Below are 20,010 nucleotides of genomic sequence, written 5' to 3' on the forward strand. Positions count from 1 at the left end.
TTTAAATATTTGCAGAGAGATCACAACTACCTCAACCTTGCTAGAAGAAGCCTGTACAGCAGAGGGGAGTGAATAGTGACAAAATCCAGAGCAAAGACAGACATCCAGACACCAGACCAGGACAAATGTCTGTAGCAGCACTTGGACTCTCGGCGTGGAGCCCAGCCCAGTGCGTGGCCGCAGCGGTGCCAGACCCCAGGCTGAGCCCCTCCAGCGTGCACTGGGCCTCGGTGTCCTGGCTGGGTTTGGGAGGGAGCCGCGATGGGGAGGGGACCGCCTGCCCTCCCATGCCGCAGCCTGCTGGCCGTTCGGTGGCCTCAACCTGTCCCCTCCACACGTGGTCGCCATCCCCCTGCCCGGCTCTTCCATACGCCTCCTGCCCCCTCGCACCCTGCCAGTCCCCAGTGGCCCCTGTTGCTGCCCCGTCGCTCCTCCGGTGCTCGCCTGACCGAGAGAGGCCCTTGGTGGTGCTGCTACTCCTGGTTCTCCTCGGCCGCCGGGTCACGGCACGTGCATTCGTCCTGGTCACAGTCAGCTGCGAATGGGATCACCTGGGGGGGGCCGAAGGGAGATTTAAGCCTCCACTTTGAGCTCCCCGGCTCACCAGAACCCCAAACCCTCCCCAACCTGGTATGGATAGACAAGACAGTTCCAGCTGCACCCTTATGTTTTTGGCACTGTGGAAACTGCCAGGCTCTGTGCTTGCTGAGAAAGGGGCTCTGGTACAGGATGTTGCTGGCCGAGTTCTATTCTAAGTGCTTTCCTTTTATTGTTAATTTGTGTTTCAAATGTTGCAACCAAAAGTCAACTTGAGTCTTGTACCTCAAATGCCAAACTCTGGGGAGAGGTCTCCCCTGGTGGGTGTGAGCCATTTGGCCTAGGGTGGGCAGTGGTGAGGCACCTCTAGATTTCAGTTTTACTTTGGTCTCTGTTAGAAAGCCCACCTTGTCCATGTCTGAGCCAATGGACCTGTGCTTCAAGCTACTCCTGGCTCTTCCAGGCTCAGCAAATCATGAAGGCAGCACAGCCTCATCTTCTGCACCTCTTGGAGGAACTCCACCAAGCTCCCAGCTGCACAGGCTGGCCTCCACACCACCCGAGGTAGGAGCCAGGGCAGATGCATACAGCTCTTGTGCGTTATGGATTAAGAAAATCCAGGCAGGCTGGAGGCTTAACCTTATCTACCTTAACAGTGAAGCACTGCAGGCTTGTGCTGTGGGAGATCCGGGACCTGTCAGGGATGCGAGCTGGACTGGGTCTCCTGAGATGGATCTCAGGAGAATGAATCCCCCCACCTTCCACTGCAAACCCATCCTTTATTTTGGCCAGAGATGCAGATATCTCAGACCTCCTGAGAGCCATGCCTTGCTCCGAGATGTCATGGTATCACTGTGGAGCTTTCACTCAACACTTGGGTGTAAAGCCTTTTCTATCCTATCTCAACTGGATCTTCCCAGGATTTTATTTTTCCTTTTCTCTGTGTGTGTATGCATGATGAAAGGAAAAATGATTCAAGCTCCACAACAAAGATGAGAAGATCCAAATTCACATATTTTTGCAGTGAGAAATTATCTCATGCCCTGTGATTTGTTTTGCTGTTGGATATGCTCAGGAAGGATGGGCTGTGAGCGCTGGATAGCAAGTTAGGTGGGAGGGGACCTTGTGATGGGAGACAAAGAATGATCTGTGCAACCCCAACACCGAACTATTCCTCCTCTATTCCTCCCTTCTTCCCTCCCTAGGAGAACTGGGAGGGAAAGGCAGCCCATAGCAGACGCCAATGGACCATACCAAAAACCCCCTGAGGTTGCTCAATTGTATGACAAGGTGACTTCTGGGTCACCATGGCTAGCGCTGCATCCTATGGAAGTCATTTCTCTGGGACTCGTTTCCCAAAACAAGAGGGAATCCTGTGAACCTCAGTGGGAGCTGAGCTGAGCTTTCAGTCCTGCTGGCCTGGGTCCAAACCCCGCTGTAATCAGTGGGATGAGGTCTATCAGCTTCAGCTGGCTTTGGTTTAAAAACATGGGTTTGTTCTCCATTCGTGGGAGAATTGCATTGCAGGCTCGGTTCCACGGCCAGCAAAGCCAAAGAGCATGGCTAGCAGTCACCACTTAATCCTAAACGCTGGCCAGCAGTGCAGAAGATGCCCGCTTACCTTTCTGGAAGACAGTGTGGAGGAGCAGCAGTCACCCCCGTCATACTGGCAGTACGCCCGGTTGTTGATGGTGTCACACCAGCCGTCTGCTTGGAAGGGCTAGGCAGAGAAACGAGGCATTGCTCACAGGGTTATTCAAAGCAGAAGGTTCTCCCCAAAAGCAGAGATCTTGGGCTTTCGGCAAGTCACCTGTGCACCTCTGATGAGGGTCAAGGCTCCGTTCCACACTATACAACCCCCCCTTCAAAGCCAAAGGGCACCGGAAGGCTGCTCTCCCAGCCGGTGTGTAGGGAGCAGTGGGTGCTCAGAGGGCAGCAGTTGTAGCTTGACCATCGGGGAATTGTGTCAGGAAGCAAGAAAGCAAATCCACATTGCTAGAGAGGTCCCCAACCTGAATGTCACAAGTCCCCATCCCCATCCCACTCAGTGCTTCCCCACGGAGTCCGGTGCCACCCAACTAGGAGTGAGTTCACCACCTCATCTGCTCCTCCACCTTCTCACACCACTCTCACGTGTCTCTGCTGTAATCCAGCTCTCTGCACATTTGAAGCTCGGGCAGAGCTCTATAAAAAGCTGACCCAACTCTTCTCTCCAGCACCTTTCCTCCCAAAGAGCTTGGCTCTGAAGCTGAGCTTGGTGACCTGGCTTGGGCAGGAAAGTGCAGAGAGGCTGTTACAAGGATCACCAGAGCATCCTGCTGGAGGATCGGTCTAAGGCAGGTTCTTTATCTCCCTTGGACTAGGTTCAGCAAGGTCAGGAGTCTCCCAGAAGCTACTTGCACTCAAGACAAGCCAAGCACTGGCAAGCATGGGTTGCAAGGACTATTGCCTGTTACAGAATACTCTTGGCCTGGCTCTGACCCCAAGGTCTCCAAATTCCTCCAGACTCTCCACTGGAGACTCTAGCCCTATCCACAGCACGTGGCTCTACCAAACCTTGGCAGGTTGAGCTACAAGGCTACTTATCTGATGGCCAGCTGGGACAAACAAAAGGGGTCTTCATTAAGACTAGTTCCCTGCAGGCAAAATCCAGCTCTGGATGAAGCAGAGAGGCACCAGGCTACAGATAACAAGAAATATTGGCAACGTGGCCACCTTCCAGTTTCAGTCTTGCCCATCTTCCTCCTCATTTCACTTTATGGCCCAAATTCCACCCTCGGTAAGGAATTCATATGGTTGAGTGGTGGGGACTTTTGCATTGCCAAAATTATGGTGGCTCCTCTTTGTGTGACACAGCCCAGTGCCTTTGCTGCACTGTCGGGTCTGCCTGGACAACTGGGGAGCTGCAGAGCCCACGTTGCCTTGGTGCAGCCCAGACAAATGCTCCACCACTAACAAGCCTTCTCTAATTTCAGCTCTAACATGGAAACAGAAAGCTACTGCAGCAAAATAGCTTTCTGTCCAGAAACGTGAAATTGCCCAAGCAGCCATTCAGAAATCCATTTTGCTGTTGTTTAGTGACATGAATCATCTGATCAGAGAAGAGAAACAAGCGACTAGGGCTGAGAAGCAGCCAACTGGGGCTGAGAAACAGCGCTGTGCGACTGGTGCACCCAAACAACGTGCATGTGGAGCACTTGCAACGAGCTGTCAGGAGCAGTCTGCAGCCGAGGTTTATTTATCACAGAAACACATCAGCACTGCCAAAATGTGCTAACAGAATGGAGAGGCCATTCATTAACCGCGTGATTAGTAATGAAATGCTTCTCCTGCTCCAGGCTCTGTGATGGTAGCTACTGGCCCGGCAACCGTGGCCAACCTCCAGGAGGACTGCTGTCATCAGAAAGGGCTCTTGGTGGAAATCTGGCCACCCCTTTGGTCATGGAAGCAGCTGACCCATTTCACTGGATCTGGTGGCCCCAGATGACAACCGGGCTTCAGAAAATACCCAGACCCAGCCTTCGGATGGACACTTGCCTGTAGCACCCCTAAACTGAATGACAGCCAGCCGAAAAATGCCACCGCACCATGATAAACTTGCATTCACTGCGCCAAAACCAAAGTGCAGGACTGGTGAGAATGCCAACAGTTCACATGACAGAGCCATGTGAAAACCATGGAAGAGATGTGCATTTTTGTCATCGTGACTCACAAGGAACAGAAATGGGCTCAACGCAGGCTAGTATCACTTCAGGAAGCAACAGCAAGGATTATGGCAAACCACTGAGCCTGGCTGTGCTACCAGTACTGCAGTACCCAGGTCAAACCCAGGCAGTCACAGTGAGAATGCATTTCCTTGGAAGATCTTGCAGGAGAAGAAAGAGCGCACCTTCCTCCAGATGGGAAACTGAGGCACGGCCGGGTGAGGTAGCTTACTCGAAAAAATAAAAAGAAGGAATTTGTCTCCCATCATTGCTGTGAATCATGTCCAGAGGAGACCAGAGTACAACTTCACTAAGGCAATAGTGTTAACACTCCTCTTCCCTCGAAAAGCATCAGTGGGTCTTAAACAATGGTGATCGAAGAAGGTCTCTGAGCCACGAAGCAGCTCTGAGCACCAGGAGGGCTGGGGCAGGGATGCTGGGGCTGGCAGGGAAATCACACCACGTTCTGGGTGTGCTTTGCTTTTGCAGCCTTCCACGCGGTGGAGTTTTTCCTTGAGCTTTGCTCCATCTGTCATGACTCACTGGCAAAACAACACCCGCCGCTCCGGCAGTTTCCATACGATTATGGGGAGGTTTGCCTGTCCCGGCTGCACAGGTCTGAAACGATTTCCAGATCTTGTGTGCAAGGTGGGGGGAGGACAGACACAGGGACAGGATGGGGAAGAAGAGGTGCTCAGTTTCTCTCTACACCTATTCGGGCTAATTGCCCCTCCTCTCAACTCACCGGAACCTGTACCCCACCCTAAACAAATACAGGCTCCTATGGCAACACTTGTTGGGAAAACTTAACAACTCAGGCTCCAAATTACACTGGAAAAACATATGAGGGGAAAATAAAACATGACTAATTGGATTCAAGGCTCAAGAGAGCCAGGCACAGGGTTCAGGGACTGCTGTGCCTGCTCCTTGCCCAGCGCCTGGAGAACCCAGTGAATCCCGTTGCTTTGTCTTGGCAAGGATTTCCAGATGGTTTCATCTTTGCAAGCAGAAAGAGCAAAGTGAGGTGCTGGTGGGTCACCCTTGAGGGCACAGGTGCCTTCGTACCTGCATTGGTCTCATTTTGGTCTTGCGAGAGTCACGGCAAGGGAGGACACGGGTGATGCAATGTGCTAAGAGCAGGTGATGGGAGAGAGGAAAACCCCTGCAGCCTCTGCTCGGCCTGTGCTTGAGCTTGGTGGCTCCACAGAAAGCAATGCCAGTGAGGGGAGGAGGGAGGTTTGCCCATGTTGACGACTCGCAGAAACACTCGAGGGTGTTTTAAGATGCTGGCAGTTAAAACCCAACCACCAGTGGCCAACCCTACCACGTAAAGGCAGTGGATGTGACGTGGGAAATGGCCAGCTGGGTTTCATCCACCAGAACGTGCATCCTCCGGCACAGGGGCTGCTTCAAATGGCTCAGATAAACTGGGGGAAAAAGCAATAAGGTAACGGCTACAACCACTCCGCACTGTGATAGGGAGCTGCTGGGCTGGGCAGAGAGCCATGGAGGCAGGCAGCGAGTGGGGCTGTGCCAGCGAATGCCCCCGCTCGCGCCACCCCTCTCCCTCGTTTGTTCAGACAGGAGCTCCAGCAGGACCTGCGTTAGGACGCGGAGGTGCCGCATCTGGCGTAAAAATAGTAACCGCGAGTCGAGTGCTTGGCCTTTTAAATAGGCTGGAAACAACACATGCTCTCAAAGCTGGGAACAGGCACGAATGAAAAGAGAAAAATTAAAATTTAAAAAAAAAAAAAACATTGCAGAAAAAGGAGGCATGTGAAAAAGTGCAGGGTAGATCCTGCTGCATCCCGGCTGCAGCGTCTCAGACAGCTCAGCGGTGCTGTTTCTCGAGAGAGAGCCGGGAGATGCACAGCGTTTTTCCACTGTCCCTGCAGAGTCCCCAGGGCTGAGCTGGCTGGCTCCCTCCCCAGGGCTGGCATCGGCGAGGTGGGCAGGGTCCACTTTTCTTCAAATCCACCTTATATCTAGGCTGATTCACTGCGAAAGAGCGTGAAAGGGTGCGACAGAGTGAAGGAAAGATGGAGCATGAAGAATAAATCAGAGATGCCATCGGTGTAGTACATATTTTGCTGCTGTGTCACGGACACTTAATGAACGCTGTTTCCCAGGAAAGCAGGTTTTGCTCTGGTCGAGCAGACCTGAAGGCTCAGTGCCTTGCATTTGGCAATGACTCATTCCAGATCCTTCGGAGGAAGGTGGAAAAAAAAGACAGAAAGGTTTCAGCATGCACCTGGCCAATTGTGTAACCAAAGAGCTGAAAGGCTCCCCCGTGCTGCCACCAGGATGGAAAGCACTTGAGATTTCAGTCTGCCCATAGCTAGATAAAGCCTGAATCCCAGTTTCAGGGGATCAAGTCCAGCCTTAATAAGCAAAATTTTTCCTCCTCAGCCTTCAGGAGCCTGCGCAGGTCCCGGGCTCTGTGATGGTGCTGATCACGTCCACGGAGGGTGCGCAGTCTGCTTTAATGGTGCTTCTAAGCCAGCACAGATTTTGCTGTCCTTGCATCCTTCCCTTTGGGCATTGGTATTCTGAGCATTGACCTTGGGCCCTCAGCATGCTGAGAGGACCACGACCGTGTGCGACCTGGCAACTAAGGAGGGGCAAGTGTCTTTGTCCTTCTCAGCTGTAGCTTTCAAAGCAGCCCCAGAGGAACAGGAGAACCATAATGGTGGCAGGGGAAACAGGCAGGGACCAGCCCTGGCAAAGCTGGGTGGGAGCAGGCAGGGGTGCACGGGGACAGAAGAGCACAAAGAAACTGCAGCAGCACTTGGCCAGGGGCAGGCAGAGGACAGCTTCTCTCCTTCCTTCCCACCTCAGCCACAAGACAAGATATTTCAGAAAGCTCTGGGAGGACTTGAAGAGTACCCAAAGCCTTGTTTAAAAGTCTGGTTCGCTTAAAGCCCCTATGCACCCACCACCCCAGCTGGAAAGTCCCTCTCCTATCCCTGTCCGCATCCCGCCAACATCACTCCAAACCACGGCTTCCCCGCAGCAAACGGGGGCTGGTGGCAGTCCCTGCAGCAGCAGGCACGGCAGGAGCCAGGCCCAGGGATGCCACAGCAGCGTCCCCAGGACGCAGCCCTCTCCTTGCACACACACTCACACTGGCGAGGCAGAGAGCCCGGCTGCTCCTGGCTCCCCCTGCTTGCCCAGGGAAGTTGACTGGGAATGCAGACTGTGGGAGGAAATGACAATGTTCATTGTTTGGATTAAATATTTTTCTTGGCCCTCTCTCTGTTGCAGTGTGTCTTTTATTTTATTAATTTTTTTTTCTCTCCCCACCCTCAACACCCCAAGCACGTTCACTTTCCCTCTCTCCTTCCTGAGGCTCTCCGGCACGCAAGGAGGAAATCGGCTCTAAAAAACACAGAGGGGACAGAGAGGGAAAAGGGCTGGCTTCTGCTCAAAAAGCTTTCTGGGATGTCTTGAGCACTACCAGGGCCATGGAAGCAAGGGAGGCAGGGCAAGCACCGCTCAGAGGAAGAGGCCTCTAGAAATTTGGCAAGAGGCACTTGGGACTAAGTGGCCTGAAGAAAAGAGATGGAGATTCCTATGAACCCAGCACTTCATCCACTATTTTAACGTCTCCCGGTTTGTGTCCCCTGAGCGGCTCCACGTGCCTGCAGGACAGCTTGCTAGGAGACACCGTGGACCTGCCTCACCAGCTCAGGCATGGCTAGAAAGCAAAACACAGAAATGCTGCTTGTTTCTGAGCTTGCTGGTGTCCCTGAGCCACTCGTTGGCTCACTGCGCAGCCTGCTTTCATCACATCTTGGGTCTCCAGGAACATCTCCAACATCCTTCTCCCAAGGCCTCACTAAGGCAACAGAGGCTTGTTACCTGAGAAAGCACTTCAAATACTTGAAGGAATGCTTCAAGGAAAGGGTGATGGGCTGGAAGGCGGCATCTTGCTGTCTGGTTTCAGGCGATGTGCCTGACTTGTCCTGCCATGCCCAGGGCAAGCAACAAGCCCAGCTCCCAGCAGCCTGGAATGCAGCTATAGGTCTTCTTCAGGACAAAGCAGGTCTCTTGGACACAGGTTTCCTGCAAACACCTGGACCCTGTTTGAACCAGTCTAGATTGAGTTTGGACGGGGTTGGTGTCGGAAAGGGAGTGAAGAGCACTGAGATAAGATTGCTGCTTGGGCCCCAGCATGAATGGTGCTGTAGATAACCATGCTGGGAGAGCAGGTCCTTGCCTTCATCGTGTCTGAAAGTGCTTCTGCATCCCAGGCCAAGATCTGGTTTGGACGCACTTCTGCAGAAGTGAGTATGGGGCACCTTAGGATACTGGTTGCATTTCTTCTCCCCTGTCCTGCTCTCTGCCTTGCTCCTCGGGGACCCTATGTCTCAGCAGACAGCGATCTGGAAAAAGCTTTGCACAGTCCACAGGGACAAGGGTGATGAAAGGGATGGAAAGCTACTGTAGATGAACAGCACGTCAGAGCAAGTCTTTGTTTCCGTAAAATCATCTCTGTCCATTCTCCATTCATGGCAGACTCCTTAGCTTCATCCTTTGTCCCCTCTGATCTCAGTGTTAACAAGAGAAGAAAACCAGAAGTAGGAAAGAACAAGCAAAAGGGAGCACAGGTAGATGCCATGTGTCAATAGTGCCCCTGGCAAGCACGGTGGCTCCCGAGATGAGTCCCCAGCACTCACCATTCCCAGGGCTGCAGCTGCACACACGTGAGAAGCCAGGGCTTCCCATGCCATGAGCACCAGCCTGCGCTCCTGCCCTCAGCAGCTCGCCTGCTGCCACGGATTAGATCTCAGGCCAAGCCACTTGTGCAAAATATGTTGCAGGATAGAACGGGTTATGAAAAACAAGCCCTGAAAACCACAAGGGCCTCCTGACCCACTTGTATCTGGTTTCTGCCAAGTTCTTGTTACAGATCTTAAACAGAAAGAAAAACAATGTATGAGGGCTGAAGGAACTGAAGGGGAATGAATATTCGTGTTGGAAGAGCAGTTGGCTGGGCTACGCTTGGGGATGTTTGTTTATTACCAGAAGCGACTCATTGATTTTTATTTCAGTGGTTGCTTTCAGTGGCTTTCCGCTCCCTCTGTCTGTGTCACTGGCTGCACGGCTGTGACTGCTGGAAGTGAGAGAGGGACACGGACAGAGATGGAGGGATGACATCTGAGCCGGAGGGGGCAGAGAAGAAGCCTTAATTTGGGGCATCTCAAGTCCAGGCCAGCACCTGGCGGTGCTGAGGCTGCTCCCACCTCTTTGGATCTCCATCACCACCGGTGTGGTGCCTGGACGCTGCAGTTCTACTCGTGCCTAAAGGCTCCTGGCTTTTGAGGCTCTAAGTCTGTCCCTGCAGGCAGGAGAGCTGCACCTGTCCTTGCACCGTGCTGGTGTGTGATCATCTTGTTTGCTTTGTCTCTTAAGAAAATGAGGTTTCTACCATCACACTCTATGTGTGTGCAGGGGACAGAGATCTTCTTACAGTTTAGGAAAAGGATGCCACAACTTAGATTTTTTGGAAGAAGCACAAATTTCTTAGCCCTGAAGGGCTATATCCAACACTAAGCAGCCCGTGTCGCTCATGCCATGCTGAGGTACCTAGTTGCTTTAGAAAGTCTCCTTGGAGAGGCTGGGGTGCCTGTAGTCCTCGTTGCCTTTACTCCAGGAGATCAGAAGAGGGTGTCTTTATCGGAGCTGAGCATCCCACCAACTTCATGTTTCTGCCTGGTTTCCTGCGCCAAGCTTTGCCCTGGTACAAAATCAGAGCTCCCAAGAAGAGGGACAGTCAAGGGGCCCCAGCCCCATCGATGGTGAGGAGCAGAGGCAGCTTTCTGCAGCTGGATCCTGGCTGCAGCCCTGTGCGCAGGGAGTGAGTTGCACCCTGCTCCTTAAAGCACAACGGGACTCTGATCTTAGATGAGACTTCCCACCGTCCCTATTGCATAGGCCTTCAAAGGAGTTAATTCTGGCTGAAAAATGCTGGATACAAGCCACACACACCAACTTCATGTTTCTGCCTGGTTTCCTGCGCCAAGCTTTGTCCTGGTACAAAATCAGAGCTCCCAAGTCTGGGAAGAGGGACAGTCAAGGGGCCCCAGCGCCATCGATGGTGAGGAGCACAGGCAGCTTCCTGCAGCTGGATCCTGGCTGCAGCCCTGTGCGCCCTGGTACAAAATCAGAGCTCCCAAGAAGAGGGACAGTCAAGGGGCCCCAGCCCCATCGATGGTGAGGAGCAGAGGCAGCTTTCTGCAGCTGGATCCTGGCTGCAGCCCTGTGCGCAGGGAGTGAGTTGCACCCTGCTCCTTAAAGCACAGCGGGACTCTGATCTTAGATGAGACTTCCCACCGTCCCTATTGCATAGGCCTTCAAAGGAGTTAATTCTGGCTGAAAAATGCTGGACACAAGCCACAGACGTGCCGAGCAAGGGTTTCGTGCATGCTGGTGGGAAGAGCCAAGGATCTATTGGGGTCCTTGACTACCTGCTGGATCAAGAGACTGGAGAACAACGCGCAACCACAAACACACTTCAAGCCCTATCTCATCATTTCCATTGTAATACCTCAGGAAAACCACAAAATAGGGAACAGATTAGCATTTTACGATCATGATAACATGACCAGCAGCACGCGCAAGGGCAGCGAGACCTTGTCCTCATGCGGGAAAGACCTGAGAAATTCCCAGCAGCTCATGTTCACAACAGCTTTCTGATACGGCCCATTTTCACCCAAGGCATGAAGCAGAGACCTCAAGCCAACATCTCTGCGTGTTCCCCCAGCAGGCAGGCAGGGCTGCTCAACCAGAGAAGGCACTGAGTCACATCAGGAGGGAACTGCTACCCTACAAGGCAGACCATAGCTGTAGTAGCTCTTGTCCAAGCCCTACCTTACCAGCATGAAGCTCTGCCTGCTGGTGGTCTGCCTTAAAACCCTTGCTCAGCCTGCTGGTGGTCTGCCTTAAAACCCTTGCAATTAACCGTTTACTACCCACACACAATGACAAAACAGAGCTGGAGGTGGAAGCAAGGACAGCGTGGTGCCCAATGTTGGGAGAGAGAGGGGTGCTCGAAACAGAGCTGGAGGTGGAGGCAAGGTCAGTGTGGTGCCCAATGTTGGGAGAGAGAGGGGTGCAGAGCTGGTGAGCTGCACGGACTACAAGACGCTCTATAGCAGTCAGTTTGGGCCACACTCATGCATGGACTATTTTGGATCATGGCAGGAATAGTCTAAGGGAGCAGCCTAGATCACTGTACATGCTCTGCCTCCTCCTCTGAAGTCAACAGCCTCCCTTGCTCTTGGGCACAGGAGGGGGATAACTGAGAGCTGGTCACCTCAGGATGGCTCGGGAGAACCTGCCCCAGATGCTGCAAACACCTCCTTCCCAGCAGCTGAGCACAGCACCAGGACCATGACTGCCTCTTCCCAAACCAGGGTGGAAAGGAGGGTTTCCTCTCCTCCACTTCCCTCTCCACCCAGCCCCAAGCCTTCTCCTCTTTCCTCCCCCCGAAACTGGTGCTGCTGCCGTCTGTTTTTCTGCTGATGGCAGGGGATGAGATGTTCCACTGGCCCTCGAGAGGTGAAGCACGCTCAGTGCTAACTCGTATTCCTGACGGGCTGCTGGAAGGATTCACGTCCCTCCCTCCCTCACCCACTGAACTATGTGCATCTGTGCTCCTGGGATGGGGAATTTGGCAGCATGCAGCAAGAAACCAGGAGGCAGATGGATGATCAGATTAATAGAAAGAGAAGGGAGGTGGAGAGAGGAGCGAGACGGATGAGCAGGCAGGCTGATCCGCCACCAGAGTATGAAAAAGATGAGTGAGAACCCTTTAACACCACTGTGTGATGACCTGAACGCCTCCAATGTGAGGCAGGGCTCCAGCTGAGGCTGGGGAGGTTGAAGCTTGGCTACTGCTGCCATGCCCCAACCCAAGTGACTCTACCAGGGAGAGATGGTATGAGCAGCCAGGAGGTCTGGATTTCTCTTACGTAGGGTTGTTCCCCTCACTGAGGTGTCCAGATGATAAAGCTTCCTCATCCAACACGTGCTTGGCAGTCAATGAGGCGACAACGGCATCTCCGAGGGGTAACACAGACCTGAGGTGACCTGGACAGTCCACTGGAACAGCATTTCACTGCCTAGTGGAGAGTAGAGGCTGGGCTCCTAAAGGAGGTGCCTCCAGTGAGGGATTATTGTGAAATGAGGAGGAACCTGGGACTAAGGTATCCCGTAGACATAGCAAGTCAAACTGAACCACAGCGAACCCAGCAGGGGCTATGCTCTGCGGGGCAGAACATCTCTTGTGCAGGTAAATGAGGGGGAGAACAAGAAAAGGAGACGTGGTGGGGGTACATCACGCAGCAAGGACAGATTGCAGGTTATATTACAGTTCCACTTGACTCTCACTGTGTGATGTCTCTCCATCCCACAAGAGATTAGCTTCCAAGTGAAACGGCCTCGGAGAACTGCAGTGTTTTTGTTCACAAGGATGGAAGCAGGAGAGGAATAGGAATGAGGGTGGAAGCCAGCACAGATGAAGAGGAAAAAGCATTCAGGGCATTTTTTGCAGTCGAATGAGGGGACTGGTAACACCTCCCTTCTTCCTAGTGCTGAGTTGCAGCTCCTGGAGCAGTATTTTGAATGAGACACTTTCGCTAAGAGTTATTCTTTATGGCAAGACAGCAACTACTATAAGACACATGAAAAAAATGTTACCTAGGAAGACTTGGCTTATCAGTCCAACCTTAACAACCTGCAGTATCATAGAGAAAAACCCAGTGAAAAGAATAACCAGACACGTATGTGAGAAGTGAGGAGGAGGGGAATAGGGAGGAGGTGGCTGCGAGCTGTATCAAAAAGGAGAGTATCAGGGTGAAAAACTATCTGAGGATAGTTCTTCATTAGTATTACAGTGAGTGACTGTGACCTTAAAAATAGGCCTGCACTGACAAAATTGCTAACGAGGAAGAAGACATTGTTCTACAGGGGAGGATCAGGATATCTGACAATTAGTTAGATGACCTGAAGGACTAGAGAGAGAAACAGGATGACATTCGCTTGTATAAAACTGAAGGGCAAGCTCTCGTACTGATGGTAAAACATCTGCTGTTAGCTCGGAGCTCATCAGTTGGAAACAAAGGAAGCAGAGAAAGATCTGGGTGTACTTGTTGACCTCAGGATACCTCTGAGCTGCCAGACAGATGCAACTGCAGAAAGAGCAGATATAGTCCTGGGTCCTATCAAAAGAGACATTTCCAGCATGAGGAGGCTTTGTGCAGGACTTTGGTGAGACCTCAGCTAGAAGAGTATGTACTGCTTGGTCATTCCTGATGTAAGATTAATTGAAAGCAGAAAAGACATTAAAAAGTCTACAAGGGTGATTGAAGAGCGTGGACTTTCCAACTCCTGTTAGGACACTACAAGAAGAGGAGACTGAGGGGAGACCTCATTAATGTTTATAAATATTTAAAGGGTGAGTGTCACGAGGATGGAGCCAGGCTCTTCTCGGTGACAAACAATGATAGGACAAGGGGTAACGGACACAAACTGGAACACAGGAGGTTCCACTGAAATTGGAGAAGAAACTTCTTCTCAGTGAGGGTGACAGAGCCCTGGCCCAGGCTGCCCAGAGAGGTTGTGGAGTCTCCTTCTCTGCAGACATTCAAAACCCGCCTGGACGCCTTCCTGTGCAACCTCATCTGGTGTTCCTGCTCCGGCAGGGGGATTGGACTGGATGAGCTTTGGAGGTCCCTTCCAATCCCTGACGTTCTGGGATTCTGTGATTTTGGCTTGCTTAACCTCCTTCATGGTACAACTGCTCTCTAGAATTGCTTTCTAAGAGTTAAAGGGGGTAACAAGCATCCAGGACCAGAAAGAGGTCATGTTGGCTGTGAGCATGTTTAGGTGACCAGTGAAAAGACAGTGACTGTTACTGTGAGATGCTGGGACTTCAGGTAGTTGGTCCCTCTCTCTCTCTCTCACACACACACACACACACACAAATAGCTGGCATTTTTCATCATACCCTATGGGACCTCTTGCTGAAGACAAAGACCCAAGGTGAGGTGCAGGAACCATAGGGGAGGAAAGGCCGAGATTAGTCTGGTGTACCTGAGCCTAAGGGAGCATCCTCACTCCTGAGTTGGCTTTCTCTCACCTGAGCTGCACTGAAAGGGAAGAAGCCGAACATCACACCCCATCTGTTTCTTTTTTGGCAGGACCAACTCCCAGAGAGCACAGAGAGGGGTTCTCCCTTGCTAGCAGGAGAACCACAGATAGGACCACCACAACCATCCGAACTCCTCTTCCGCATAATACCATGCTATTTCAAATACACTACCTCAGAGCTGAGCTAAGAGATGTTGCTTAGGAAGTACTGGAGCTCCTAAACTGCCAGAGGATCCATTGCTAAGCTCTGGTACTCAACCATCAAACACCTCTTTAACACACAGCACCTCACTCCCCTACATGCGCAGACCGTGCCTTGCACTAGAGATGCACAACACAGCCATCAAGTTGGGGAAATAACTGCTGCATCTTCTGTCCACCACAGCATTTCCTTCCTGGGGACGTGCCCCCTGCAGCATCGCCCTTTCTCCCACACTTCAGCCGACAAAGAGCTGAGCTAGGCGGAATCGGTGAGCAAAAGCAATCATTTGCATTGAAATGAGCATATGAAAAAAATAATCAGCAAAACCCAAAGCTATTTTTGGTGTGCAAACTTCATTTACATTTCCCTTTCTGGTAAAAATCCCAAATTCTCAGCACACAACGTTCCAAAATATCCCCCCTTTTTCCTTTTATCCTCAATCATAATAACAACTAGTGCTGGACAAAGACTGCCTATTTTTAATTTCCTTTGCGAACTGACTCCAGGCTGCCTGTGATTTTCTCCCACCTGGTCATTATTCAAAACGAAATGGGCAGCTAACCGATTTCTGCAAGGAATTCTTTGTCTGCAGATTCTTCAGGAGCGGTTTGTTTTGCATGTACGAGGCTGGAAATCCCAGTTGTTTTGGTTGGATGTGGGAGTCATGCAGGGCTTTTCTGGACCCGTGTTACTCTAGAACTGCGGTTCTGGTTAAGGAAATATTCAGGCTTGGAGTCACCACAGGCTTTTTGGGGATACCCCTTGCCAGTGAAATCCTTTTGCTAGAACATTCTTCCCGGGCTGGCCAAGACGGAAGGAAATGGGTTATTCAGCACCTCTCGTTCCCCAGCATCGCCCCAGCTGCGAGGGACCGTACCCAAGGATGCTCTGCTCAACAAGCCCCGGCCCAGCTCGCAGCAAACACCAAGTCAAAGCCATCAGCTCTTTCCTGGAGCGAGTCGGCATTGCCAGGAGCTCTCCCACAAGGAGCAGGCGGCTTGTGCTGGGGGCAGGGGCTGCTTACCTCGCACGACTGGATGCAGTGAATGATGGAGGGGTCTGGGTACCACCGCAGTCTGCCCGTGCACACAATTTGCTGGGGAGGAAAGGAGAAAAGAGCTGTTAGAGGAGGCGGCAGAGGGAGGGCATCGGCCAGTGGAGGGCTCCACTCCATCAGAAGTGGAGTGTCTCCCACGATGCTGGCACTGCTCATTGCAGTGATAAGACCAGCAGTAGCACTCCCAGGACCCTCCCTGCGCCTCTGCCCAGTGGGAAACCCTTTGAAGCTCATCAAACCCAGGATAGCCGCACCTGGTTAACCCACAAACCAGGGTGCATTGCTCAAGGCAGAGGCTAGACAGACATGTGCATGAAGTAATATATAGATATGCAATCAAGAGAGGACAAAGGGAGACGGCAGGGACCACCAGAGAAGGGGGTTTGGCTAGCAATGCTGCCTCACGGTGACTGACTGGCCATAAGCTGCTGCTGGGAGGAAGCCACCTGGGGCCACAACAGGCTGGGGCTGCCATCACCTCTCTGCACGATGCTGGATTCACCAGCCTCTCACTTGTACAGGGTGGGGGGCTCAGCCTGTCACCACTCAGCACCTGCATCAATTTGCTGATTGAGCCCTGCTCAGGCTTTGAGAACAGGGTCACCCCCCCCGTCCCCGGCCCTGGCCTGAAGCAGAGACACCAGACTAATGTTCACTCACACAGGGCTGAGGTTGTTGCTGGTATTTACAAGGCACAAACTCAGCTGTTGCAGCCAACTGGACACAAGAGCGAGATGTGAAGGGCTCGGTTTCACGGTGCTGGAACGAGTTGCCCCGCTTGTTGAGTGGGGGTTTGTGGGGAGCACTCATGATTACACAGGGGGAAGAAAAGCCCCACCACACATGCAATTTCCTCCTTGTAAAGCTCAGGCAGACTTTGAAATCTGAGGCCCCATAAAACAATGGCTGGCTTGTGAAAGTGTCCTAGGATGCCCCTTCACAGCACAGGAGTTGCACACAGAAGCATGTACGTTTTTTCCTAGCACTCCCATTTGAAACACGCAGCAGCAGGCAGACCAGCTTCAGCATTCCCAGGTGGCACGGCTCTGCCCACGCAGACTTGCTGCAGGTCCCTTTGCTGCACATTCAGTCAAAGCCAGGACGGGGCAGGATGAGGTCCTGGCCACCCTTGGCCAGCACAGGGAAGGCAGAGGAGCTGCTGTAAGATGCAGCAGAGGCTGAGAATGGTGGCTGAGCTGCTGCTTCCTACTCAACCCAAATTGTGTTTGTAGCCTTACCTTACTGGGCTGGGTCATATGCTGTTGTGCAACTTAAATAGCATTTTAACATACTCATATTTGTACACTCATATTTCAGGCTGGGAAATAAGGGCAGAGAGACAAACCTGCTCAGCTGCAGGATATAATGAATCAGAGCTGACAGCAAAACAGGACCGTGCCCTCCCCAAGTGGCCTCTGCAGCTCCCTGTGTGGTTCACCCCATCCTCTCTGCCACCTCAGGAGCACAGCACCTCCCGGGAACGGCGAGCTGTTTGAGGCTTGGAGGAGCAATGTGGGGAGCAGAAGCAGGAGCCAGAGCAGAGAGGAAAACAAGATGGTCCAGAGAGAGAGAGCTCCTGGCAAGGGGGAGCGCCGCTTCTTAAAATAACACCTCCCTTCCCTCCTCCTCCTCATTGCAAAATGCCTCCCTCGCACGAGAGCCCGCAGCAGCGGCAAAAGGGAAGCCGAACACCACCGCCTCGATGGGCCAAGCCACCCGATCCCTCAAAGGCGAGGACTCCTTCCAAGGCTCGTGCTTAACCATCCCACACGTCCCGGGCTTCCTCACCCCCCGGCAGCGATCCGTTGTGGGTCTGATTCAAGGCGACGCACAGTAGTATCCACAGGCACGATGCTGGGCCTCCTGCGGGTTCCCAGGAGGAGGGGAAAGTGTTTGGATGGGAGGACTGGCTCCCAAGAAGATTGTTTGCTTTTCTTTGTTCCACCTCCTTCCTTATGCATCTCATTTTTATTTTAAGAAATATTACCCCAGCGGAGCTGCTTTTTGGGAAAGTCGTGCCATGAGGATCCAAACTATTTGAGCTATTTGACTTACAGAAAGAGATGGGGAGGGAAAGGCTGCCCCGTTCCAGCAGCAGCGGCAACCGGCCGGCCAGCGGGCCCTGGCAGCCAGACACCGTTCAGCTGACGTTCACCCTGACTCCTCCCTGGCAGCAAGATGCCTGCCCAGGGTCGCGTTTTTGCTGCCAGGTAATCGGGGACCCAGACTCGTGCTGTGCCAGGGCCAGCTTTTGCTCTCCCAGCACACCAGCTGACAATTACAGCAGCTTAGCAGTCCTGAAAAATCAGTGGGATTGCTGTATTTAACTTCATTCACTCTGGTATCCTGCAAGTCCTTGAAAGCTGGCTCGGGAGCTGATAACTTACACTGAACTTTGGTTTGGGAGAGCAGGAGGTTGTGCAGTAGCGTCTGCAGGGGAAGGACGAGGAGGAAGAAGTGGTGGGAGGGAAGAAGAGGAGGAAGTGGTGGGAGGGAGGAAGGCCTTGGCACTGGAATCTGGTTATGGTATAGCAGAAGGTACCTCCAGAGCACACACCATGGGCAGCTCCTTGGAGATGGCCAGCCTCAAGCTCACTTATGCTGTTTGTCTTTCCAAGCCTTACCCTTCTTCACCCAAAACAAAGAGATTTTTGGTAAAAAACACCGGATAGAGAGGAGGGAGGCTCTCCTCTATGCTGCCAGTGGGCCGCTTGCTAGAGGAATCCGTCTTCCTGTTTACCTGGACTCTGGTGGGCTGCAGGCGGTGATCCATGGTCTCAGCGGTTACATTTTCAGGCAGTATGACGGGGTCGCTCGGAGGTATGACACAGGAAGGTACGCACACAGCACCTGCCGGAGGAGAGACCCTTGAGGAACCAGGCAGTAATGTTTTGCAGGAGGCCACCAGACCCAAATGTGTAGGCTCCTCACTAAGGGTAGAGGCAGACATAGAGGAGACCCTTTCCCTCCCAACAACTCCTTCCTCAAATCCTGAACTATGTGAGAGCCTACAGCAGTGGTTGCCAATTCCCTTCTCCCAGATGAAAGGAAAATTGAACGCACCCTAAGAGATAGATTCAAGCTGTGATGGCAGAGCATGAGATCCAGCATGAAAATAAGTCTGGCCTAGATGCTATGGGACATTTGTTGACAGGTTAGGAAGCATTTTCATAGTTTTTCTACCATGCTGAATTCCCACTGGCTTCCCATAACTCGGGAAGACAAAAAAGCTGCAAAAACCACCTTGGAAAAGCAGGCAGATCCCAGTCCTAACCCCAGCTTCAAATCAGGTCTGTCCAAAGCTTAATCTTAACAGGCCCTGCCCTTAGAGTCACCTCAGCCTGTTTTGACCAGACCCAGACGACTGGTGCGTTTGCTTCAGAGTGATACGGGCTTTGCTCAAGTCCCCTGTCCAGTGGGATGCCAGACTGGATGCAACAACTCTGATGGAGCATTGCAGCTTTTCCTGAAAGCACAAAGCGACCAAGCCCTGGAGAAAGAAGTGGATGATGTGGTCCCTCATCTGGTGAAAGTGCCCTGTTACACACAATTGTCACTGTGGCTTTTATCTAGGGCCTGCCACATTAACCCTGCACCCATCAGCAGTGGTAACAAGTGGAAAGACCTCAGGGGGGTTGGAGGGCTAGAGATTAGGAAAATTACTGCAAAGGGCTGGGTTTGCCCTAGAGGTGAGTCTCTGCTCCTTCTGAAAAGAGACATGCTTACACTGGAACCAGCTTTAGCTTTGAGTCTCACCCATGAATACAACCAGGGCATGCACAAGGCTAAAGCTACCCCTGGCTTTATATTTAAAAAGAGGATAGAAGAGAAAACAGGATTTTTTTTTCACAGATTTAGTGGGGATTGGTACAAGAAGAAGAGTCATCATGATCTTCAGCTCTCTGAAAGGGCTGAGTCAACACAAGGTTTGTTTTTCTGTTTAGCTTTCGTCTGCCCTCACCTATGCTGTGCCCATGCTCGCACTTGTACTCCACAAAATTCAGCTCGGGGGGCGGCGGGCAGGTGCCCCGTAAGCTCTTGCACAGTTTGAACTCCTCTGTCCATAAACCCTCCTTGGTGCAGACGATGGGAACCTGCAAAGCAAAAGGACAGTAACTGGAATTACTACCGGTAGCAGCTGGGGTCACCCTGCCTGGCCACTGCCCAGGTTCGGGAGGGAACAAAATGTAAAGACCACCCCCCCTCCTGCCAGTGAAGTCCAGAGGGAAGTTCTCTGGGGCAACTGGGTTGCAGCCATCTGGTCCAGCATATATGTGCTTCAGGGAGCAGGAGAGCATCCCGGGGCAGTGGTGCATCCTGTGCCACAGCTGGTATCCAGCAAAAAAGCCTTCGGG

General features: G+C 52.3%; 1 protein-coding gene across 1 annotated transcript in view; it reads right to left on the minus strand.

Annotated features, from left to right (window-relative positions):
- Positions 1 to 473: 473 nt before the first annotated feature.
- The window catches only part of PAPPA2 (pappalysin 2), a gene marked incomplete at its 5' end in the record, with an annotated part of 86,396 nt that continues 66,859 nt past the window's right edge, over positions 474 to 20,010 (minus strand). Inside the window, 5 exons of the mRNA XM_010193889.1 lie at positions 474 to 551; positions 2,159 to 2,257; positions 15,623 to 15,694; positions 18,396 to 18,505; positions 19,617 to 19,749. Coding sequence (XP_010192191.1) covers positions 474 to 551; positions 2,159 to 2,257; positions 15,623 to 15,694; positions 18,396 to 18,505; positions 19,617 to 19,749 — 492 coding nt within the window. The remainder of the gene's footprint in view (positions 552 to 2,158; positions 2,258 to 15,622; positions 15,695 to 18,395; positions 18,506 to 19,616; positions 19,750 to 20,010) is intronic.

This window comes from Mesitornis unicolor, unplaced genomic scaffold (genome assembly GCF_000695765.1).
Source record: "Mesitornis unicolor isolate BGI_N332 unplaced genomic scaffold, ASM69576v1 scaffold15301, whole genome shotgun sequence".
NCBI lineage: Eukaryota > Metazoa > Chordata > Aves > Mesitornithiformes > Mesitornithidae > Mesitornis > Mesitornis unicolor.